This window comes from Cydia splendana, chromosome Z (assembly GCF_910591565.1).
Source record: "Cydia splendana chromosome Z, ilCydSple1.2, whole genome shotgun sequence".
NCBI classification, from domain to species: Eukaryota; Metazoa; Arthropoda; class Insecta; order Lepidoptera; family Tortricidae; genus Cydia; species Cydia splendana.
Window position 1 is genome coordinate 41,122,388 of NC_085987.1, and position 18,244 is coordinate 41,140,631.

Consider the following 18,244-nt stretch of genomic DNA (forward strand, 5'->3'; position numbering starts at 1 on the left):
ACTGTCTTACCTTCAGGCGTCGTTTCGCTATGTTCTACTATCTCTTCTGGTAGCTCGATGGTCTCTACTGGTGTGATCTCTTCTTCCTCTGGCACTGGGGCAACCGTCACGGTTGTAATGGGTTCTTCACCCTCTTTTTCGATTGTTGTGATTTCGGTAACAGGTTCTTTTGGACCCTTTTTGATAACGCGCTTGGTAGTTTTGACCTTCTTTACATCACCAGCTTCGGTACGTACATACGTGGTCTCGACCTTCTCAGGAGCTTCCTCGACGATCTTTGCTTTCTCAGGTGTGTGTTTTGTGTCAAATGGTGTAGTTGTATCATCAGTAATTTCTTGTGTGGTGTGTACTGATATGACGGGTGTCTCATCGTCTACTTGTTCAGTGGTGATTTGTGTGGTTTCTGTAAGTGGTCCCTTCTTACGCTTGATGATTCTCTTGGTAGTTTTCTTTGTGACTGTCTTACCTTCGGGTGTCGTTTCGCTCTGTTCTGCTACCTCTTCTGGCAGCTCAATCGTCTCTACTGGTGTAATTTGTTCTTCTTCTGGCACTGGTGCAACCGTCACTGTGGTAATGGGTTCTTCACCCTCTTTTTCGATTGTTGTGATTACAGTAACAGGTTCTTTTGGACCCTTTTTGATGACGCGCTTGGTAGTTTTAACCTTCTTTACATCACCAGTTTCGGTACGTACTTGCGTGATCTCGACCTTCTCAGGAGCTTCTTCAACGACCCTGGCTTTCTTAGGTTTGTGTCTTTCATCAAATGGTGTAGTTGTATCATCAGTAATTTCTTGTGTGGTGTGTACTGATATGATAGGTGTCTCATCGTCTACTTGTTCAGTGGTGATTTGTGTAGTTTCTGTAAGTGGTCCCTTCTTACGCTTGATGATTCTCTGGGTAGTTTTCTTTGTGACTGTCTTACCTTCGGGCGTCGTTTCGCTCTGTTCTGCTACCTCTTCTGGTAGCTCAATGGTTTCTTCTGATGTTATCTGATCCTCCTCTGGCACTGGGGCAACCGTCACTGTGGTGATGGGTTCCTCACCCTCTTTTTCGATTGTTGTGATTTCGGTAACTGGTTCTTTTGGACCCTTTTTGATGACGCGCTTGGTAGTTTTGACCTTCTTTACATCACCAGTTTCGGTACGCACTTGCGTGATCTCGACCTTCTCAGGAGCTTCTTCGACGACCGTAGCTTTCTCAGGTGTGTGTTTTGTGTCTAATGGTGTAGTTGTATCATCAGTAATTTCTTGTGTGGTGTGTACAGATATGACAGGTGTTTCATCGTCTACTTGTTCAGTGGTGATTTGTGTGGTTTCTGTAAGTGGTCCCTTCTTACGCTTGATGATTCTCTTGGTAGTTTTCTTTGTGACTGTCTTACCTTCGGGCGTCGTTTCGCTTTGTTCTGCTACCTCTTCTGGTAGCTCAATGGTTTCTTCTGGTGTTATCTGATCATCCTCCTCTGGCACTGGGGCAACCGTCACTGTGGTGATGGGTTCTTCACCCTCTTTTTCGATTGTTGTGATTTCAGTAACTGGTTCTTTTGGACCCTTTTTGATGACGCGCTTGGTAGTTTTGACCTTCTTTACATCACCACTTTCGGTGCGTATTTTCGTGATCTCGACCTTCTCGGGAGCTTCTTCGACGACCCTGGCTTTCTTAGGTTTGTGTTTTGTGTCTAATCGTGTAGTTGTATCATCAGTAATTTCTTGTGTGGTGTGTACTGATATGACCGGTGTTTCATCGTCTACTTGTTCAGTGGTGATTTGTGTGGTTTCTGTAACTGGACCCTTCTTACGCTTGATGATTCTCTTGGTAGTTTTCTTTGTGACTGTCTTACCTTCGGGTGTCGTTTCGCTCTGTTCTGCTACCTCTTCTGGCAGCTCGATCGTCTCTACTGGTGTAATTTGTTCTTCTTCTGGCACTGGGGCAACCGTCACTGTGGTAATGGGTTCTTCACCCTCTTTTTCGATTGTTGTGATTTCTGTAACAGGTTCTTTTGGACCCTTTTTGATGACGCGCTTGGTAGTTTTGACCATCTTTACATCACCAGTTTCGGTACGTACTTGCGTGATCTCGACCTTCTCAGGAGCTTCTTCGACGACCCTGGCTTTCTTAGTTTTGTGTTTTTCATCAAATGGTGTAGTTGTATCATCAGTAATTTCTTGTGTGGTGTGTACTGATATGACAGGTGTTTCATCGTCTACTTGTTCAGTGGTGATTTGTGTGGTTTCTGTATGTGGTCCCTTCTTACGCTTGATGATTCTCTTGGTAGTTTTCTTTGTTACTGTCTTACCTTCGGGCGTCGTTTCGCTCTGTTCTGCTATCTCTTCTGGCAGCTCGATGGTCTCTACTGGTGAAACCTGCTCTTCCTCTGATACTGGGGTGACCGTCACTGTTGTTATGGGTTCTTCACCCTCTTTTTCGATTGTTGTGATTTCGGTAACTGGTTCTTTTGGACCCTTTTTGATGACACGCTTGGTAGTTTTGACCTTCTTTACATCACCAGTTTCGGTACGAACTTGTGTGATCTCGACCTTCTCAGGAGCTTCTTCGACGACTTTGGCTTTCTTAGGTTTATATTTTTTATCAAATGGTGTAGTTGTGTCATCAGTAATTTCTTGTGTGGTGTGTACTGATATGACAGGTGTTTCATCGTCTACTTGTTCAGTGGTGATTTGTGTGGTTTCTGTAAGTGGTCCCTTCTTACGCTTGATGATTCTCTTGGTAGTTTTCTTTGTGACTGTCTTACCTTCGGGCGTCGTTTCGCTCTGTTCTGCTATCTCTTCTGGCAGCTCGATGGTCTCTACTGGTGAAACTTGTTCTTCCTCTGATACTGGGGTAACCGTCACTGTTGTTGTGGGTTCTTCACCCTCTTTTTCGATTGTTGTAATTTCGGTAACTGGTTCTTTTGGACCCTTTTTGATGACGCGCTTGGTAGTTTTGACCTTCTTTACATCACCAGTTTCGGTACGTACTTGCGTGATCTCGACCTTCTCAGGAGCTTCTTCGACGACCCTGGCTTTCTTAGTTTTGTGTTTTTCATCAAATGGTGTAGTTGTATCATCAGTAATTTCTTGTGTGGTGTGTACTGATATGACAGGTGTCTCATCGTCTACTTGTTCAGTAGTGATTTGTGTGGTTTCTGTAACTGGTCCCTTTTTACGCTTGATGATTCTCTTGGTTGTTTTCTTTGTGACTGTCTTACCTTCGGGCGTCGTTTCGATCTGTTCTGCTATTTCTTCTGGCAGCTCGATGGTCTCCACTGGTGTAATTTGTTCTTCCTCTGGCACTGGTGCAACCGTCACGGTTGTAATGGGTTCTTCACCCTCTTTTTCGATTGTTGTAATTTCGGTAATTGGTTCTTTTGGACCCTTTTTGATGACGCGCTTGGTAGTTTTGACCTTCTTTACATCACCAGTTTCGGTACGTACTTGCGTGATCTCTACCTTCTCAGGAGCTTCTTCGACGACCCTGGCTTTCTTAGTTTTGTGTTTTTCATCAAATGGTGTAGTTGTATCGTCAGTAATTTCTTGTGTGGTGTGTACTGATACGACAGGTGTCTCATCGTCTACTTGTTCAGTGGTGATTTGTGTGGTTTCTGTTAGTGGTCCCTTCTTACGCTTGATGATTCTCTTGGTAGTTTTCTTTGTGACCGTCTTACCTTCGGGCGTCGTTTCGCTCTGTTCTTCTATCTCTTCTGGCAACTCGATGGTATCTACTGGTGAAATCTGTTCTTCCTCTGACACTGGGGTGACCGTCACTGTTGTTATGGGTTCTTCACCCTCTTTTTCGATTGTTGTGATTTCGGTAACTGGTTCTTTTGGACCCTTTTTGATGACACGCTTGGTAGTTTTGACCTTCTTTACATCACCAGTTTCGGTACGAACTTGTGTGATCTCGACCTTCTCAGGAGCTTCTTCGACGACTTTGGCTTTCTTAGGTTTATATTTTTTATCAAATGGTGTAGTTGTGTCATCAGTAATTTCTTGTGTGGTGTGTACTGATATGACAGGTGTTTCATCGTCTACTTGTTCAGTGGTGATTTGTGTGGTTTCTGTAAGTGGTCCCTTCTTACGCTTGATGATTCTCTTGGTAGTTTTCTTTGTGACTGTCTTACCTTCGGGCGTCGTTTCGCTCTGTTCTGCTATTTCTTCTGGCAGCTCGATGGTCTCAACTGGTGTAATTTGTTCTTCCTCTTGCACTGGTGCAACCGTCACAGTTGTAATGGGTTCTTCACCCTCTTTTTCGATTGTTGTAATTTCGGTAACTGGTTCTTTTGGGCCCTTTTTGATGACACGCTTGGTAGTTTTGACCTTCTTTACATCACCAGTTTCGGTACGTACTTGCGTGATCTCGACCTTCTCAGGAGCTTCTTCGACGACCCTGGCTTTCTTAGTTTTGTGTTTTTCATCAAATGGTGTAGTTGTATCATCAGTAATTTCTTGTGTGGTGTGTACTGATATGACAGGTGTCTCATCGTCTACTTGTTCAGTAGTGATTTGTGTGGTTTCTGTAACTGGTCCCTTTTTACGCTTGATGATTCTCTTGGTTGTTTTCTTTGTGACTGTCTTACCTTCGGGCGTCGTTTCGGACTGTTCTGCTATTTCTTCTGGCAGCTCGATGGTCTCCACTGGTGTAATTTGTTCTTCCTCTGGCACTGGTGCAACCGTCACGGTTGTAATGGGTTCTTCACCCTCTTTTTCGATTGTTGTAATTTCGGTAATTGGTTCTTTTGGACCCTTTTTGATGACGCGCTTGGTAGTTTTGACCTTCTTTACATCACCAGTTTCGGTACGTACTTGCGTGATCTCGACCTTCTCAGGAGCTTCTTCGACGACCCTGGCTTTCTTAGTTTTGTGTTTTTCATCAAATGGTGTAGTTGTATCGTCAGTAATTTCTTGTGTGGTGTGTACTGATACGACAGGTGTCTCATCGTCTACTTGTTCAGTGGTGATTTGTGTGGTTTCTGTAAGTGGTCCCTTCTTACGCTTGATGATTCTCTTGGTAGTTTTCTTTGTGACTGTCTTACCTTCGGGCGTCGTTTCGCTCTGTTCTGCTATCTCTTCTGGCAGCTCGATGGTCTCTACTGGTGAAATCTGTTCTTCCTCTGACACTGGGGTGACCGTCACTGTTGTTATGGGTTCTTCACCCTCTTTTTCGATTGTTGTGATTTCGGTAATTGGTTCTTTTGGACCCTTTTTGATGACACGCTTGGTAGTTTTGACCTTCTTTACATCACCAGTTTCGGTACGAACTTGCGTGATCTCGACCTTCTCAGGAGCTTCTTCGACGACCCTGGCTTTCTTAGTTTTGTGTTTTTCATCAAATGGTGTAGTTGTATCGTCAGTAATTTCTTGTGTGGTGTGTACTGATACGACAGGTGTCTCATCGTCTACTTGTTCAGTGGTGATTTGTGTGGTTTCTGTAAGTGGTCCCTTCTTACGCTTGATGATTCTCTTGGTAGTTTTCTTTGTGACTGTCTTACCTTCGGGCGTCGTTTCGCTCTGTTCTGCTATCTCTTCTGGCAGCTCGATGGTCTCTACTGGTGAAATCTGTTCTTCCTCTGACACTGGGGTGACCGTCACTGTTGTTATGGGTTCTTCACCCTCTTTTTCGATTGTTGTGATTTCGGTAACTGGTTCTTTTGGACCCTTTTTGATGACACGCTTGGTAGTTTTGACCTTCTTTACATCACCAGTTTCGGTACGAACTTGTGTGATCTCGACCTTCTCAGGAGCTTCTTCGACGACTTTGGCTTTCTTAGGTTTATATTTTTTATCAAATGGTGTAGTTGTGTCATCAGTAATTTCTTGTGTGGTGTGTACTGATATGACAGGTGTTTCATCGTCTACTTGTTCAGTGGTGATTTGTGTGGTTTCTGTAAGTGGTCCCTTCTTACGCTTGATGATTCTCTTGGTAGTTTTCTTTGTGACTGTCTTACCTTCGGGCGTCGTTTCGCTCTGTTCTGCTATTTCTTCTGGCAGCTCGATGGTCTCAACTGGTGTTATTTGTTCTTCCTCTTGCACTGGTGCAACCGTCACAGTTGTAATGGGTTCTTCACCCTCTTTTTCGATTGTTGTAATTTCGGTAACTGGTTCTTTTGGGCCCTTTTTGATGACACGCTTGGTAGTTTTGACCTTCTTTACATCACCAGTTTCGGTACGTACTTGCGTGATCTCGACCTTCTCAGGAGCTTCTTCGACGACCCTGGCTTTCTTAGTTTTGTGTTTTTCATCAAATGGTGTAGTTGTATCATCAGTAATTTCTTGTGTGGTGTGTACTGATATGACAGGTGTCTCATCGTCTACTTGTTCAGTAGTGATTTGTGTGGTTTCTGTAAGTGGTCCCTTCTTACGCTTGATGATTCTCTTGGTAGTTTTCTTTGTGACTGTCTTACCTTCGGGCGTCGTTTGGCTCTGTTCTGCTATTTCTTCTGGCAGCTCGATGGTCTCAACTGGTGTAATTTGTTCTTCCTCTTGCACTGGTGCAACCGTCACAGTTGTAATGGGTTCTTCACCCTCTTTTTCGATTGTTGTAATTTCGGTAACTGGTTCTTTTGGGCCCTTTTTGATGACACGCTTGGTAGTTTTGACCTTCTTTACATCACCAGTTTCGGTACGTACTTGCGTGATCTCGACCTTCTCAGGAGCTTCTTCGACGACCCTGGCTTTCTTAGTTTTGTGTTTTTCATCAAATGGTGTAGTTGTATCATCAGTAATTTCTTGTGTGGTGTGTACTGATATGACAGGTGTCTCATCGTCTACTTGTTCAGTAGTGATTTGTGTGGTTTCTGTAACTGGTCCCTTTTTACGCTTGATGATTCTCTTGGTAGTTTTCTTTGTGACTGACTTACCTTCGGGCGTCGTTTCGCTCTGTTCTGCTATCTCTTCTGGCAGCTCGATGGTCTCTACTGGTGTAATTTGTTCTTCTTCTGGCACTGGTGCAACCGTCACGGTTGTAATGGGTTCTTCGCCCTCTTTTTCGATTGTTGTGATTACAGTAACAGGTTCTTTTGGACCCTTTTTGATGACGCGCTTGGTAGTTTTGACTTTCTTTACATCACCAGTTTCGGTACGAACTTGTGTGATCTCGACCTTCTCAGGAGCTTCTTCGACGACCCTGGCTTTCTTAGTTTTGTGTTTTTCATCAAATGGTGTAGTTGTATCATCAGTAATTTCTTGTGTGGTGTGTACTGATATGACAGGTGTCTCATCGTCTACTTGTTCAGTAGTGATTTGTGTGGTTTCTGTAACTGGTCCCTTTTTACGCTTGATGATTCTCTTGGTAGTTTTCTTTGTGACTGACTTACCTTCGGGCGTCGTTTCGCTCTGTTCTGCTATCTCTTCTGGCAGCTCGATGGTCTCTACTGGTGTAATTTGTTCTTCTTCTGGCACTGGTGCAACCGTCACTGTGGTAATGGGTTCTTCACCTTCTTTTTCGATTGTTGTGATTACAGTAACAGGTTCTTTTGGACCCTTTTTGATGACGCGCTTGGTAGTTTTGACCTTCTTTATATCACCAGTTTCGGTACGAATTTGTGTGATCTCGACCTTCTCAGGAGCTTCTTCGACGACTTTGGCTTTCTTAGGTTTATATTTTTTATCAAATGGTGTAGTTGTATCATCAGTAATTTCTTGTGTGGTTTGTACTGATATAACAGGTGTTTCATCGTCTATTTGTTCAGTGGTGATTTGTGTGGTTTCTGTAAGTGGTCCCTTCTTACGCTTGATGATTCTCTTGGTAGTTTTCTTTGTGACTGTCTTACCTTCGGGCGTCGTTTCGCTCATTTCTGCTATTTCTTCTGGCAGCTCGATGGTCTCTACTGGTGTTATTTGTTCTTCCTCTGGCACTGGTGCAACCGTCACGGTTGTAATGGGTTCTTCACCCTCTTTTTCGACTGTTGTAATTTCGGTGACTGATTCTTTTGGACCCTTTTTGATGACGCGCTTAGTAGTTTTTACCTTCTTTACATCACCAGCTTCGGTACGTACTTCCGTGATCTCGACCTTCTCAGGAGCTTCTTCGACGAGCCTGGCTTTCTTAGGTTTATGTTTTTCGTCAAACGGTGTAGTTGTATCATCAGTAATTTCTTGTGTGGTGTGTACTGATATAACAGGTGTCTCATTGTCTACTTGTTCGGTGGTGATTTGTGTGGTCTCTGTAAGTGGTCCCTTTTTACGCTTGATGATTCTCTTGGTAGTTTTCTTTGTGACTGTCTTACCTTCGGGCGTCGTTTCGCTTTGTTGTGTTACTTCTTCTGGCAACTCGACGGTCTCTATTGGTGTAGGTTGCTCCTCTTCTGGAGCTGGAGCAACAGTGACTGTCGTGATGGGCTCTTCCCCTTCTTTTTCGATAGTCGTTATTTCGGTTACTTCTCTCTTCGGGCCCTTTTTGATGACGCGTTTAGTAGTTTTAACCTTTTTCACTTCACCAGTTTCTGTGCGAATTTGAGAAATTTCAACTTTTTCGGGTTCCTCCTCAACTATCTTAGCCTTGTCATACAGTTGTGTATCCTCGAATGGAGTGACTGTGTCATCTGTGAATTCTTCGCTAGTGTGTACTGATATGATTGGTGTTTGGTCGTCTTCTTGTTCTGTGGTTATTTGTGTGGTTTCTGTAATTGGTCCCTTCTTACGCTTAATGACCCTCTTTATAGTTTTCTTCTTAATTGTCTTACCTTCAGGAGTAGTTTCGCTCACTTCTGCTACTTCTTCTGGCAGTTCCACTGTCTCTATCGGTGTTGGTTGCTCCTCTTCTGGTGCTGGAGCAACAGTGACCGTTGTGATAGGCTCTTCCCCTTCTTTTTCGACAGTCGTTATTTCAGTTACTTCTTTCTTAGGGCCCTTTTTGATGACGCGCTTAGTAGTTTTAACCTTTTTAACTTCACCAGTTTCTGTGCGAACCTGAGATATTTCATCCTTTTCTGGTTCTTCCTCAACGATCTTAGCCTTGTCATAAAGTTTTGTATCCTCGAATGGAGTGACTGTGTCATCTGTGAGTTCTTCGCTAGTGTGTACTGATATGATTGGTGTTTGGTCGTCTTCTTGTTCTGTGGTTATTTGTGTGGTTTCTGTAATTGGTCCTCTCTTACGCTTAATGACCCTCTTTATAGTTTTCTTCTTAATTTTCTTACCTTCAGGAGTAGTTTCGCTCACTTCTGCTACTTCTTCTGGCAGTTCCACGGTCTCTATTGGTGTTGGTTGCTCCTCTTCTGGTACTGGAGCAACAGTGACCGTTGTGATAGGCTCTTCACCTTCTTTTTCAACGGTTGTTATTTCAGTGACTTCTTTCTTAGGGCCCTTTTTGATGACGCGCTTAGTAGTTTTAACCTTTTTAACTTCACCAGTTTCTGTGCGAATCTGGGAGATTTCAACTTTTTCGGGTTCTTCTTCGATGATTTTAGCCTTGTCATATAGTTGTGTGTTCTCCAATGGTGTGACTGTGTCGTCTGTTATTTCTTTACTTGTATATACTGATATGATTGGCTTTTCGTCTCCTACTTGTTCAGTTGTAATTTGTGTGGTTTCTGTAATAGGTCCCTTCTTACGCTTAATGACCCTCTTTATAGTTTTCTTCTTAATAGTCTTACCTTCAGGAGTAGTTTCGCTCACTTCTGCTACTTCTTCTGGCAGTTCCACTGTCTCTATTGGTGTTGGTTGCTCCTCTTCTAGTGCTGGTGCAATAGTGACCGTTGTAATAGGCTCTTCACCTTCTTTTTCGATGGTCTTTATTTCAGTGACTTCTTTCTTAGGGCCCCTTTTGATGACGCGCTTAGTAGTTCTGACCTTTTTAATTTCGCCCGTTTCTGTGCGAACCTGAGATATTTCTACCTTTTCTGGTTCCTCCTCAACGATCTTAGCCTTGTCATAAAGTTGTGTATCCTCGAATGAAGTGACTGTGTCATCTGTGATTTCTTCGCTAGTGAGTACCGATATGATTGGTGCTTTGTCGTCTTCTTGTTCAGTGGTGATTTGTGTTGTTTCTGTAATTGGTCCTTTTTTACGCTTAATAACCCTCTTTATAGTTTTCTTCTTAATTGTCTTACCTTCAGGAGTAGTTTCGCTCACTTCTGCTACTTCTTCTGGCAGTTCCACTGTCTCTATCGGTGTTGGTTGCTCCTCTTCTGGTGCTGGAGCAACAGTGACTGTCGTGATGGGCTCTTCCCCTTCTTTTTCGATAGTCGTTATTTCAGTGACTTCTTTTTTAGGTCCCTTTTTGATGACGCGCTTAGTAGTTTTAACCTTTTTAACTTCACCAGTTTCTGTGCGAACCTGAGATATTTCAATCTTTTCTGGTTCTTCCTCAACGATCTTAGCCTTGTCATAAAGTTTTGTATCCTCGAATGGTGTGACTGTGTCATCTGTGAATTCTTCGCTAGTGTGTACTGATATGATTGGTGTTTGGTCGTCTTCTTGTTCTGTGGTTATTTGTGTGGTTTCTGTAATTGGTCCCTTCTTACGCTTAATGACCCTCTTTATAGTTTTCTTCTTAATTGTCTTACCTTCAGGAGTAGTTTCGCTCACTTCTGCTACTTCTTCTGGCAGTTCCACTGTCTCTATTGGTGTTGGTTGCTCCTCTTCTGGTGCTGGTGCAATAGTGACCGTTGTAATAGGCTCTTCACCTTCTTTTTCGATGGTCGTTATTTCAGTGACTTCTTTTTTAGGGCCCTTTTTGATGACGCGCTTAGTAGTTTTAACCTTTTTAACTTCACCAGTTTCTGTGCGAACCTGAGATATTTCAATCTTTTCTGGTTCTTCCTCAACGATCTTAGCCTTGTCATAAAGTTTTGTATCCTCGAATGGTGTGACTGTGTCATCTGTGAATTCTTCGCTAGTGTGTACTGATATGATTGGTGTTTGGTCGTCTTCTTGTTCAGTGGTTATTTGTGTAGTTTCTGTAATTGGTCCCTTCTTACGCTTAATGACCCTTTTTATAGTTTTTTTCTTAATTGTCTTACCTTCAGGAGTAGTTTCGATCACTTCTGCTACTTCTTCTGGCAGTTCCACGGTGTCTATCGGTGTTGGTTGCTCCTCTTCTGGCGCTGGAGCAACAGTGACTGTCGTGATGGGCTCTTCCCCTTCTTTTTCGATAGTCGTTATTTCGGTGACTTCTCTCTTCGGGCCCTTTTTGATGACGCGTTTAGTAGTTTTAACCTTTTTCACTTCACCAGTTTCTGTGCGAATTTGAGAAATTTCAACTTTTTCGGGTTCCTCCTCAACGATCTTAGCCTTGTCATACAGTTGTGTATCCTCGAATGGAGTGACTGTGTCATCTGTGAATTCTTCGCTAGTGTGTACTGATATAATTGGTGATTTGTCGTCTTCTTGTTCAGTGGTTATTTGTGTGGTTTCTGTAATTGGTCCCTTCTTACGCTTAATGACCCTCTTAATAGTTTTCTTCTTAATTGTCTTACCTTCAGCAGTTGTTTCGCTCACTTCTGCTACTTCTTCTGGCAGTTCCACTGTCTGTATTCGTGTTGGTTGCTCGTCTTCTGGTACTGGAGCAATAGTGACCGTTGTGATAGGCTCTTCCCCTTCTTTTTCGACGGTCGTTATTTCAGTGACTTCTTTCTTAGGGCCCTTTTTGATGACGCGCTTAGTAGTTTTAACCTTTTTAACTTCACCAGTGTCTGTGCGAACCTGAGATATTTCAATCTTTTCTGGTTCTTCCTCAACGATCTTAGCCTTGTCATAAAGTTTTGTGTCTTCGAATGGAGCGACTGTGTCGTCTGTGAATTCTTCGCTAGTGTGTACTGATATGATTGGTGTTTGGTTGTCTTCTTGTTCAGTGGTTATTTGTGTAGTTTCTGTAATTGGTCCCTTCTTACGCTTAATAACCCTCTTTATTGTTTTCTTCTTAATTGTCTTACCTTCAGGAGTTGTTTCACTCACTTCTGCTATTTCTTCTGGCAGTTCCACGGTCTCTATTGGCGTTGGTTGCTCCTCTACTGGTGCTGAAGCAACAGTGACCGTTGTAATAGGCTCTTCGCCTTCTTTTTCGATGGTCGTTATTTCAGTGACTTCTTTCTTAGGGCCCTTTTTGATGACGCGCTTAGTAGTTTTGATCTTTTTGACCTCGCCCGTTTCTGTGCGAACCTGAGATATTTCAACCTTTTCTGGTTCCTCCTCAACGATCTTAGCCTTGTCATACAGTTGTGTATCCTCGAATGGAGTGACTGTGTCATCTGTGAATTCTTCGCTAGTGTGTACTGATATGATTGGTGTTTGGTCGTCTTCTTGTTCTGTGGTTATTTGTGTGGTTTCTGTAATTGGTCCCTTCTTACGCTTAATGACCCTCTTTATAGTTTTCTTCTTAATTGTCTTACCTTCAGGAGTAGTTTCGCTCACTTCTGCTACTTCTTCTGGCAGTTCCACGGTCTCTATTGGTGTTGGTTGCTCCTCTTCTGGCACTGGAGCAACAGTGACCATTGTGATAGGCTCTTCCCCTTCTTTTTCGATGGTCGTTATTTCAGTTACTTCTTTCTTAGGGCCCTTTTTGATGACGCGCTTAGTAGTTTTAACCTTTTTAACTTCACCAGTTTCTGTGCGGACCTGAGATATTTCAATCTTTTCTGGTTCCTCCTCAACTATCTTAGCCTTGTCATACAGTTGTGTATGCTCGAATGGAGCGACTGTGTCATCTGTGAATTCTTCGCTAGTGTGTACTGATATGACTGGTGTTTGGTCGTCTTCTTGTTCAGTGGTTATTTGTGTTGTTTCTGTAATTGGTCCCTTCTTACGCTTAATGACCCTCTTTATAGTTTTCTTCTTAATTGTCTTACCTTCAGGAGTTGTTTCACTCACTTCTGCTATTTCTTCTGGCAGTTCCACGGTCTCTATTTGTGTTGGTTGCTCCTCTTCTGGTGCTGGTGCAATAGTGACCGTTGTAATAGGCTCTTCACCTTCTTTTTCGATGGTCGTTATTTCAGTGACTTCTTTCTTAGGGCCCTTTTTGATGACGCGCTTAGTAGTTTTGATCTTTTTGACCTCGCCCGTTTCTGTGCGAACCTGAGATATTTCAACCTTTTCTGGTTCCTCCTCAACGATCTTAGCCTTGTCATACAGTTGTGTATCCTCGAATGGAGCGACTGTGTCATCTGTAAATTCTTCGCTAGTGTGTACTGATATGACTGGTGTTTGGTCGTCTTCTTGTTCAGTGGTTATCTGTGTGGTTTCTGTAATTGGCCCCTTCTTACGCTTAATGACCCTTCTTATAGTTTTCTTCTTAATTGTCTTACCTTCGGGAGTAGTTTCGCTCACTTCTGCTACTTCTTCTGGCAGTTCCACGGTATCTATCGGTATTGGTTGCTCCTCTTCTGGTGCTGGAGCAACAGTGACTGTCGTGATGGGCTCTTCCCCTTCTTTTTCGATTGTCGTTATTTCAGTGACTTCTCTCTTAGGACCCTTTTTGATGACGCGCTTAGTAGTTTTGACCTTTTTAACTTCGCCAGTTTCTGTGCGGACCTGAGATATTTCAATCTTTTCTGGTTCTTCCTCAACGATCTTAGCCTTGTCATAAAGTTTTGTATCCTCGAATGGTGTGACTGTGTCATCTGTGAATTCTTCGCTAGTGACTACTGATATGATTGGTGCTTTATCGTCTTCTTGTTCAGTGGTTATTTGTGTAGTTTCTGTAATTGGTCCCTTCTTACGCTTAATAACCCTCTTTATAGTTTTCTTCTTAATTGTCTTACCTTCAGGAGTTGTTTCACTCACTTCTGCCATTTCTTCTGGCAGTTCCACGGTCTCTATTGGCGTTGGTTGCTCCTCTACTGGTGCTGAAGCAACAGTGACCATTGTAATAGGCTCTTCGCCTTCTTTTTCGATGGTCGTTATTTCAGTGACTTCTTTCTTAGGGCCCTTTTTGATGACGCGCTTAGTAGTTTTAACCTTTTTAACTTCACCAGTTTCTGTGCGAATCTGGGAGATTTCAACTTTTTCGGGTTCTTCTTCGATGATTTTAGCCTTGTCATATAGTTTTGTGTTCTCGAATGGCGTGACTGTGTCATCTGTTATTTCTTCACTAGTGTGTACTGATATGATTGGCTTTTCGTCTCCTACTTGTTCAGTGATTATTTGTGTGGTTTCTGTAATTGGTCCCTTCTTACGCTTAATGACCCTCTTTATAGTTTTCTTCTTAATTGTCTTACCTTCGGGAGTAGTTTCGCTCACTTCTGCTACTTCTTCTGGCAGTTCCACTGTCTCTATTGATGTTGGTTGCTCCTCTTCTGGTGCTTGAGCAACAGTGACTGTCGTGATGGGCTCTTCCCCTTCTTTTTCGATGGTCGTTATTTCGGTGACTTCTCTCTTCGGGCCCTTTTTGATGACGCGCTTAGTAGTTTTAACCTTTTTAACTTCACCAGTTTCTGTGCGAATTTGAGAAATTTCAACTTTTTCGGGTTCTTCCTCGACGATCTTAGCCTTGTCATAAAGTTGTGTATCCTCCAATGGAGCGACTGTGTCATCTGTGAATTCTTCGCTAGTGTGTACTGATATGATTGGATTTTGGTCATCTTCTTGTTCAGTGGTTATTTGTGTGGTTTCTATAATTGGTCCCTTCTTACGCTTAATGACCCTCTTTATAGTTTTCTTCTTAATTGTCTTACCTTCGGGGGTAATTTCGCTCACTTCTGCTACTTCTTCTGGCAGTTCCACGGTCTCTATCAGTGTTGGTTGCTCCTCATCTGGTGCTGCAGCAACGGTAACCGTTGTGATGGGCTCTTCGCCTTCACTTTCGATGGTAGTTATTTCAGTGACTTCTTTCTTAGGGCCTTTTTTAACGATGCGCTTAGTAGTTTTGACCCTTCTTACTTCTCCAGTTTCTGTGTGAATTTGTGAAATTTCTGCTGTGGCCGTAGGTTTCTCTGTGTCTTCTGCGGCGACTTGTGTTTGGATTGGTGTTGTAGTTTCTTCCGGAACCTCCTCTATTTTAACTTGTGATTCTATTTTAGGTACATGCAGATAATCTTCAGGTAATTCAACCTTTCCTTTTGCGGTATCCTTAATGGGTATGTAATCAGTATCGTCAAATTCTTCTATGTCAACTTGATGATGTTGAACCCTTGGATGTTTATCTGTTTCGTCATCGTCTAATTTTTCTTCAATTACTACGTCATTCTCCACAGAATCTTTATGTAAAACTTTTTTCTTTTTTCTTATTATAGTTCGTTTGGTTTTGGTTTGTATCGTTTCTCCATTTGGAGCTTGTGTAAACTTGGTTACAATTTCTTCGGTTTCCTCTGTGTCAGATATTTTAGGCGAGTCTTGTCTGATGACTGTGTTTTCTGAAAGGTGGTGACTGATTATTTTGGGATTTGTATTTGATTTGGTTTTTATTTTGTGTTTTATATTGTTAAGTTAGTACTAGACAGCAAATCATTATATTACTGTAACCTAATTAGCTCCGTAGTGAAGTATTTATATGTACAATTATTGATGCAATTCTTAGTAATTTGGTGTGATTTATCTCTTGTAAAGGTTACATAAAATTATTCGTTTTATATGTCAACTTCAAATGTCAAATAACAAACGTAAAGGACGCACTTATGGGGAAAGATGGATGTATGGATGTTTGCATTAATGTCACATGCATAATTTATGTCTTGTAACTCAGTGGCACCCTCAATATTTTTTTAGACTTTCTTGTCGGTCTGTACTTAATAGTTTATGTGTTATCGGTACATCGATTTATATTCCTCGCGGCGATGCATGATCTCTATAAGGGTTCATCCACATATTACGTCACAGCAACTTGAGGTCAAGCCAAGTGTGACACAGTACGTATTAACGACCTATCTTTTTTCCTATGAAAAAGAGTAAGAATGGGAAGTCTTCGTAATTTTGTGTGATGTAATTAATGTAGGACCCCTAACTTACAATCACGGACTGAACAAAAAATAGGACCTAAGGTGCAGACAATTAATGTGAAAACATGACATAATACTTATTGCAAAAGACTGAATATTATGCGTAATAAATAATAAGAAAATACTCCAACGAATATTATGTCCCGACGACATGCAAACCATGCTAGGTTGTTTTGGCAGCGATGTATTCACCCGGCTCTGGCCCTATCACACTGGCTATTTGCGAGCGAGTTGAAAGTGAGGCGAGCGCGTAACTAGTTCGCCGCGAGCGCGTATCGATCTCGCCGCAAGCGTGTAACGATTTCGCTGCGTACTTACTAAGATACTGGGACTCTTTGTTGAAAAAATTTTTTTTTGCAGTTGGTAATTAATTAAGGAGCTAAATAATTGTCATTTGAATTATCGCTCCGCATTAGTTTAACGGAGCTTTATCGGGAAATGTGGTTACTGTTCACGACTTAAAAATCACTCTGTATAACGACACGTAACCAAACTTTTATAATTAACTAGCTAAATGCACCTTTGCAAAAAAACGTTCACAAGAACTCTCATGTTACATTTAGATGTTAATTTTATTGTATTTTACACTTGACACATATTTATGGGACAGTCAATGAATTTACCGACATCAATAAGGCGTTACTGCCGTGGAACGCAATAATAAGTCGCCCTTATGTACAACGACTACAACTAAGTTGCCCTTATCTACAATGACTACAACTAAGTCAAGTAACCCTAACACATTTTTAATTATACATGGTAACTTATTAGAGTTATTAGTTATTTACGATTCAATTGCGAAAAATAGGAAATTCGTAACGAGTGCCGAATTTTAAGTCGACACGAGTTTTACAGTACATATTATACATATGGCCCTTTAAGTTTACGACGTAGTTACGTAATGTGCTTATTATAGCACTTGGTGTCGTATGTAGCACCAGATGTAGTGTAATAGTATTTTATGCAACCGTTGTTTAAGAGAAGTCAAAAAAGGCGAGTGGCGTGAGTAACAATTTGAGGCTAAGCCGAAAATTGTTAATAAAGTCGCCACGAGTATTTTTTGACTCAGTTAAACAACGTTGCATTAGTTACATACAATACTTTTTCTACGACCAAGCACTTTGAAATAGAATTGTAAATTTGACAAATATTTTTCATGTTATCTAGTGGAATTGAATGAATGAATGAATGAATGAATGAATGAAATTAAAAAAAAAACATGTCTATGGTTCACTTATTTGTCAGAGATGACATTTAAAATTTGGCAACAATGTATTTCATAAAATATTTTTTAAGTGGTCATTTCATTACATGAAGTATCGAAAAGTGCCAAAAAGATACTGCGTGTATGCACAAATGCGTTTTTGGGGAATAGACTAAAGACTTGTCTTGACAACTATAAGGTAGGGTTTTAAAGGGGTGTGCACCACCCTTTATATGACAAAGTATACCCTTTATATGAGTACGGGAGTGGAAAAACAAAATTATGAAATTCTAACTGGTTTCGTACATTTCGAACTGCTAGTAAAAACATGATGTATAGATATAGTGCATATTTATTTTCCATCGTTTTTCCTCGGAAACGTACGAATGTGTCTTGCTATTTCAGTCAGTCTCGGTACAAAAAGTACTGAGGTTGAGTTGAGGGAGTAGCATGACAAATACGAACGTTTCCGAAAGAATACGATGGAAAACAATTATGTACTACATCTGTATCTGATTTTATTTTGTTTGTAGTGTTGTGGGTGGGTACGAGTAAAGCTTTATAAATAATGTGTATACATTTATTCGGCTTACCATCGAAAGTTATGTCTTCTATGGTTGTCTCCTCTGGTAGTTCTGGAGCTTTGTCGTCTTGAAAAACAACTGATTCAATAATTTTTTCTCCCGATCCTTGCTTTTTCTTGATGACTCGTTTTGTGGTTTTTATTTTTTTCTCTGTCTTCGTTTTGTCGTTTGCAATTACCGTATCCACCTGATTTGGACTTTCGGGTTTTTTAGAATAATCTTCAACGATTTCTTCTATTTGCACTTGTGATTCTAATTGTGGTACATGCAAATAATCATCGGGCATTTCTACGGTTCCTTTTGTCATCTCCTTATTAGGTGTTAAGTCAGTTTCTTCAAATTCCTCAATATCGACAGTATGCTGCGTAATAGGTTTAATTATATCATCCTCATCTAATTTCTCTTCTATTACAACGTCATTTTCTACGGCATCTCCTTGGTGAGTTTTTTTCTTCTTTCTTAAAATTGTTCGTTTAGTTTTTATTTGAATTGGTTCCCCGGTTGATGCTTGTGAAAATTTGGTTACTATTTCCTCAGTTTCTTCAGTGTCTGATATTTTAGGCGAAGAATATCTATCGTCAGTTTTTTCTG

At 41.5% G+C, this 18,244-nt stretch overlaps 2 protein-coding genes across 11 annotated transcripts in view; one reads left to right on the forward strand and one right to left on the reverse strand.

The window, feature by feature from the left end:
- The window catches only part of LOC134804104 (uncharacterized), a 450,088-nt gene that overhangs the window by 185,976 nt on the left and 245,868 nt on the right, over positions 1 to 18,244 (forward strand). The window lies entirely within an intron of this gene.
- The window catches only part of LOC134804031 (titin), a 151,530-nt gene that overhangs the window by 32,371 nt on the left and 100,915 nt on the right, over positions 1 to 18,244 (reverse strand). The window contains exons 33-36 of one of the 10 annotated variants that reach the window (XM_063776886.1): positions 17,663 to 18,241; positions 14,172 to 15,283; positions 13,196 to 13,502; positions 8,874 to 9,526 (exon numbers count right to left, since the gene is read on the reverse strand). The exons of 2 other annotated variants lie outside the window; for them this stretch is intronic. In XM_063776886.1, coding sequence (XP_063632956.1) covers positions 8,874 to 9,526; positions 13,196 to 13,502; positions 14,172 to 15,283; positions 17,663 to 18,241 — 2,651 coding nt within the window. Of the gene's footprint in view, positions 1 to 8,677; positions 9,527 to 12,781; positions 13,047 to 13,195; positions 13,503 to 14,171; positions 15,284 to 17,662; positions 18,242 to 18,244 lie in introns of all 10 variants that reach the window. 7 more of the 10 variants (XM_063776890.1, XM_063776887.1, XM_063776888.1 and 4 more) reach the window with 7 other exon arrangements.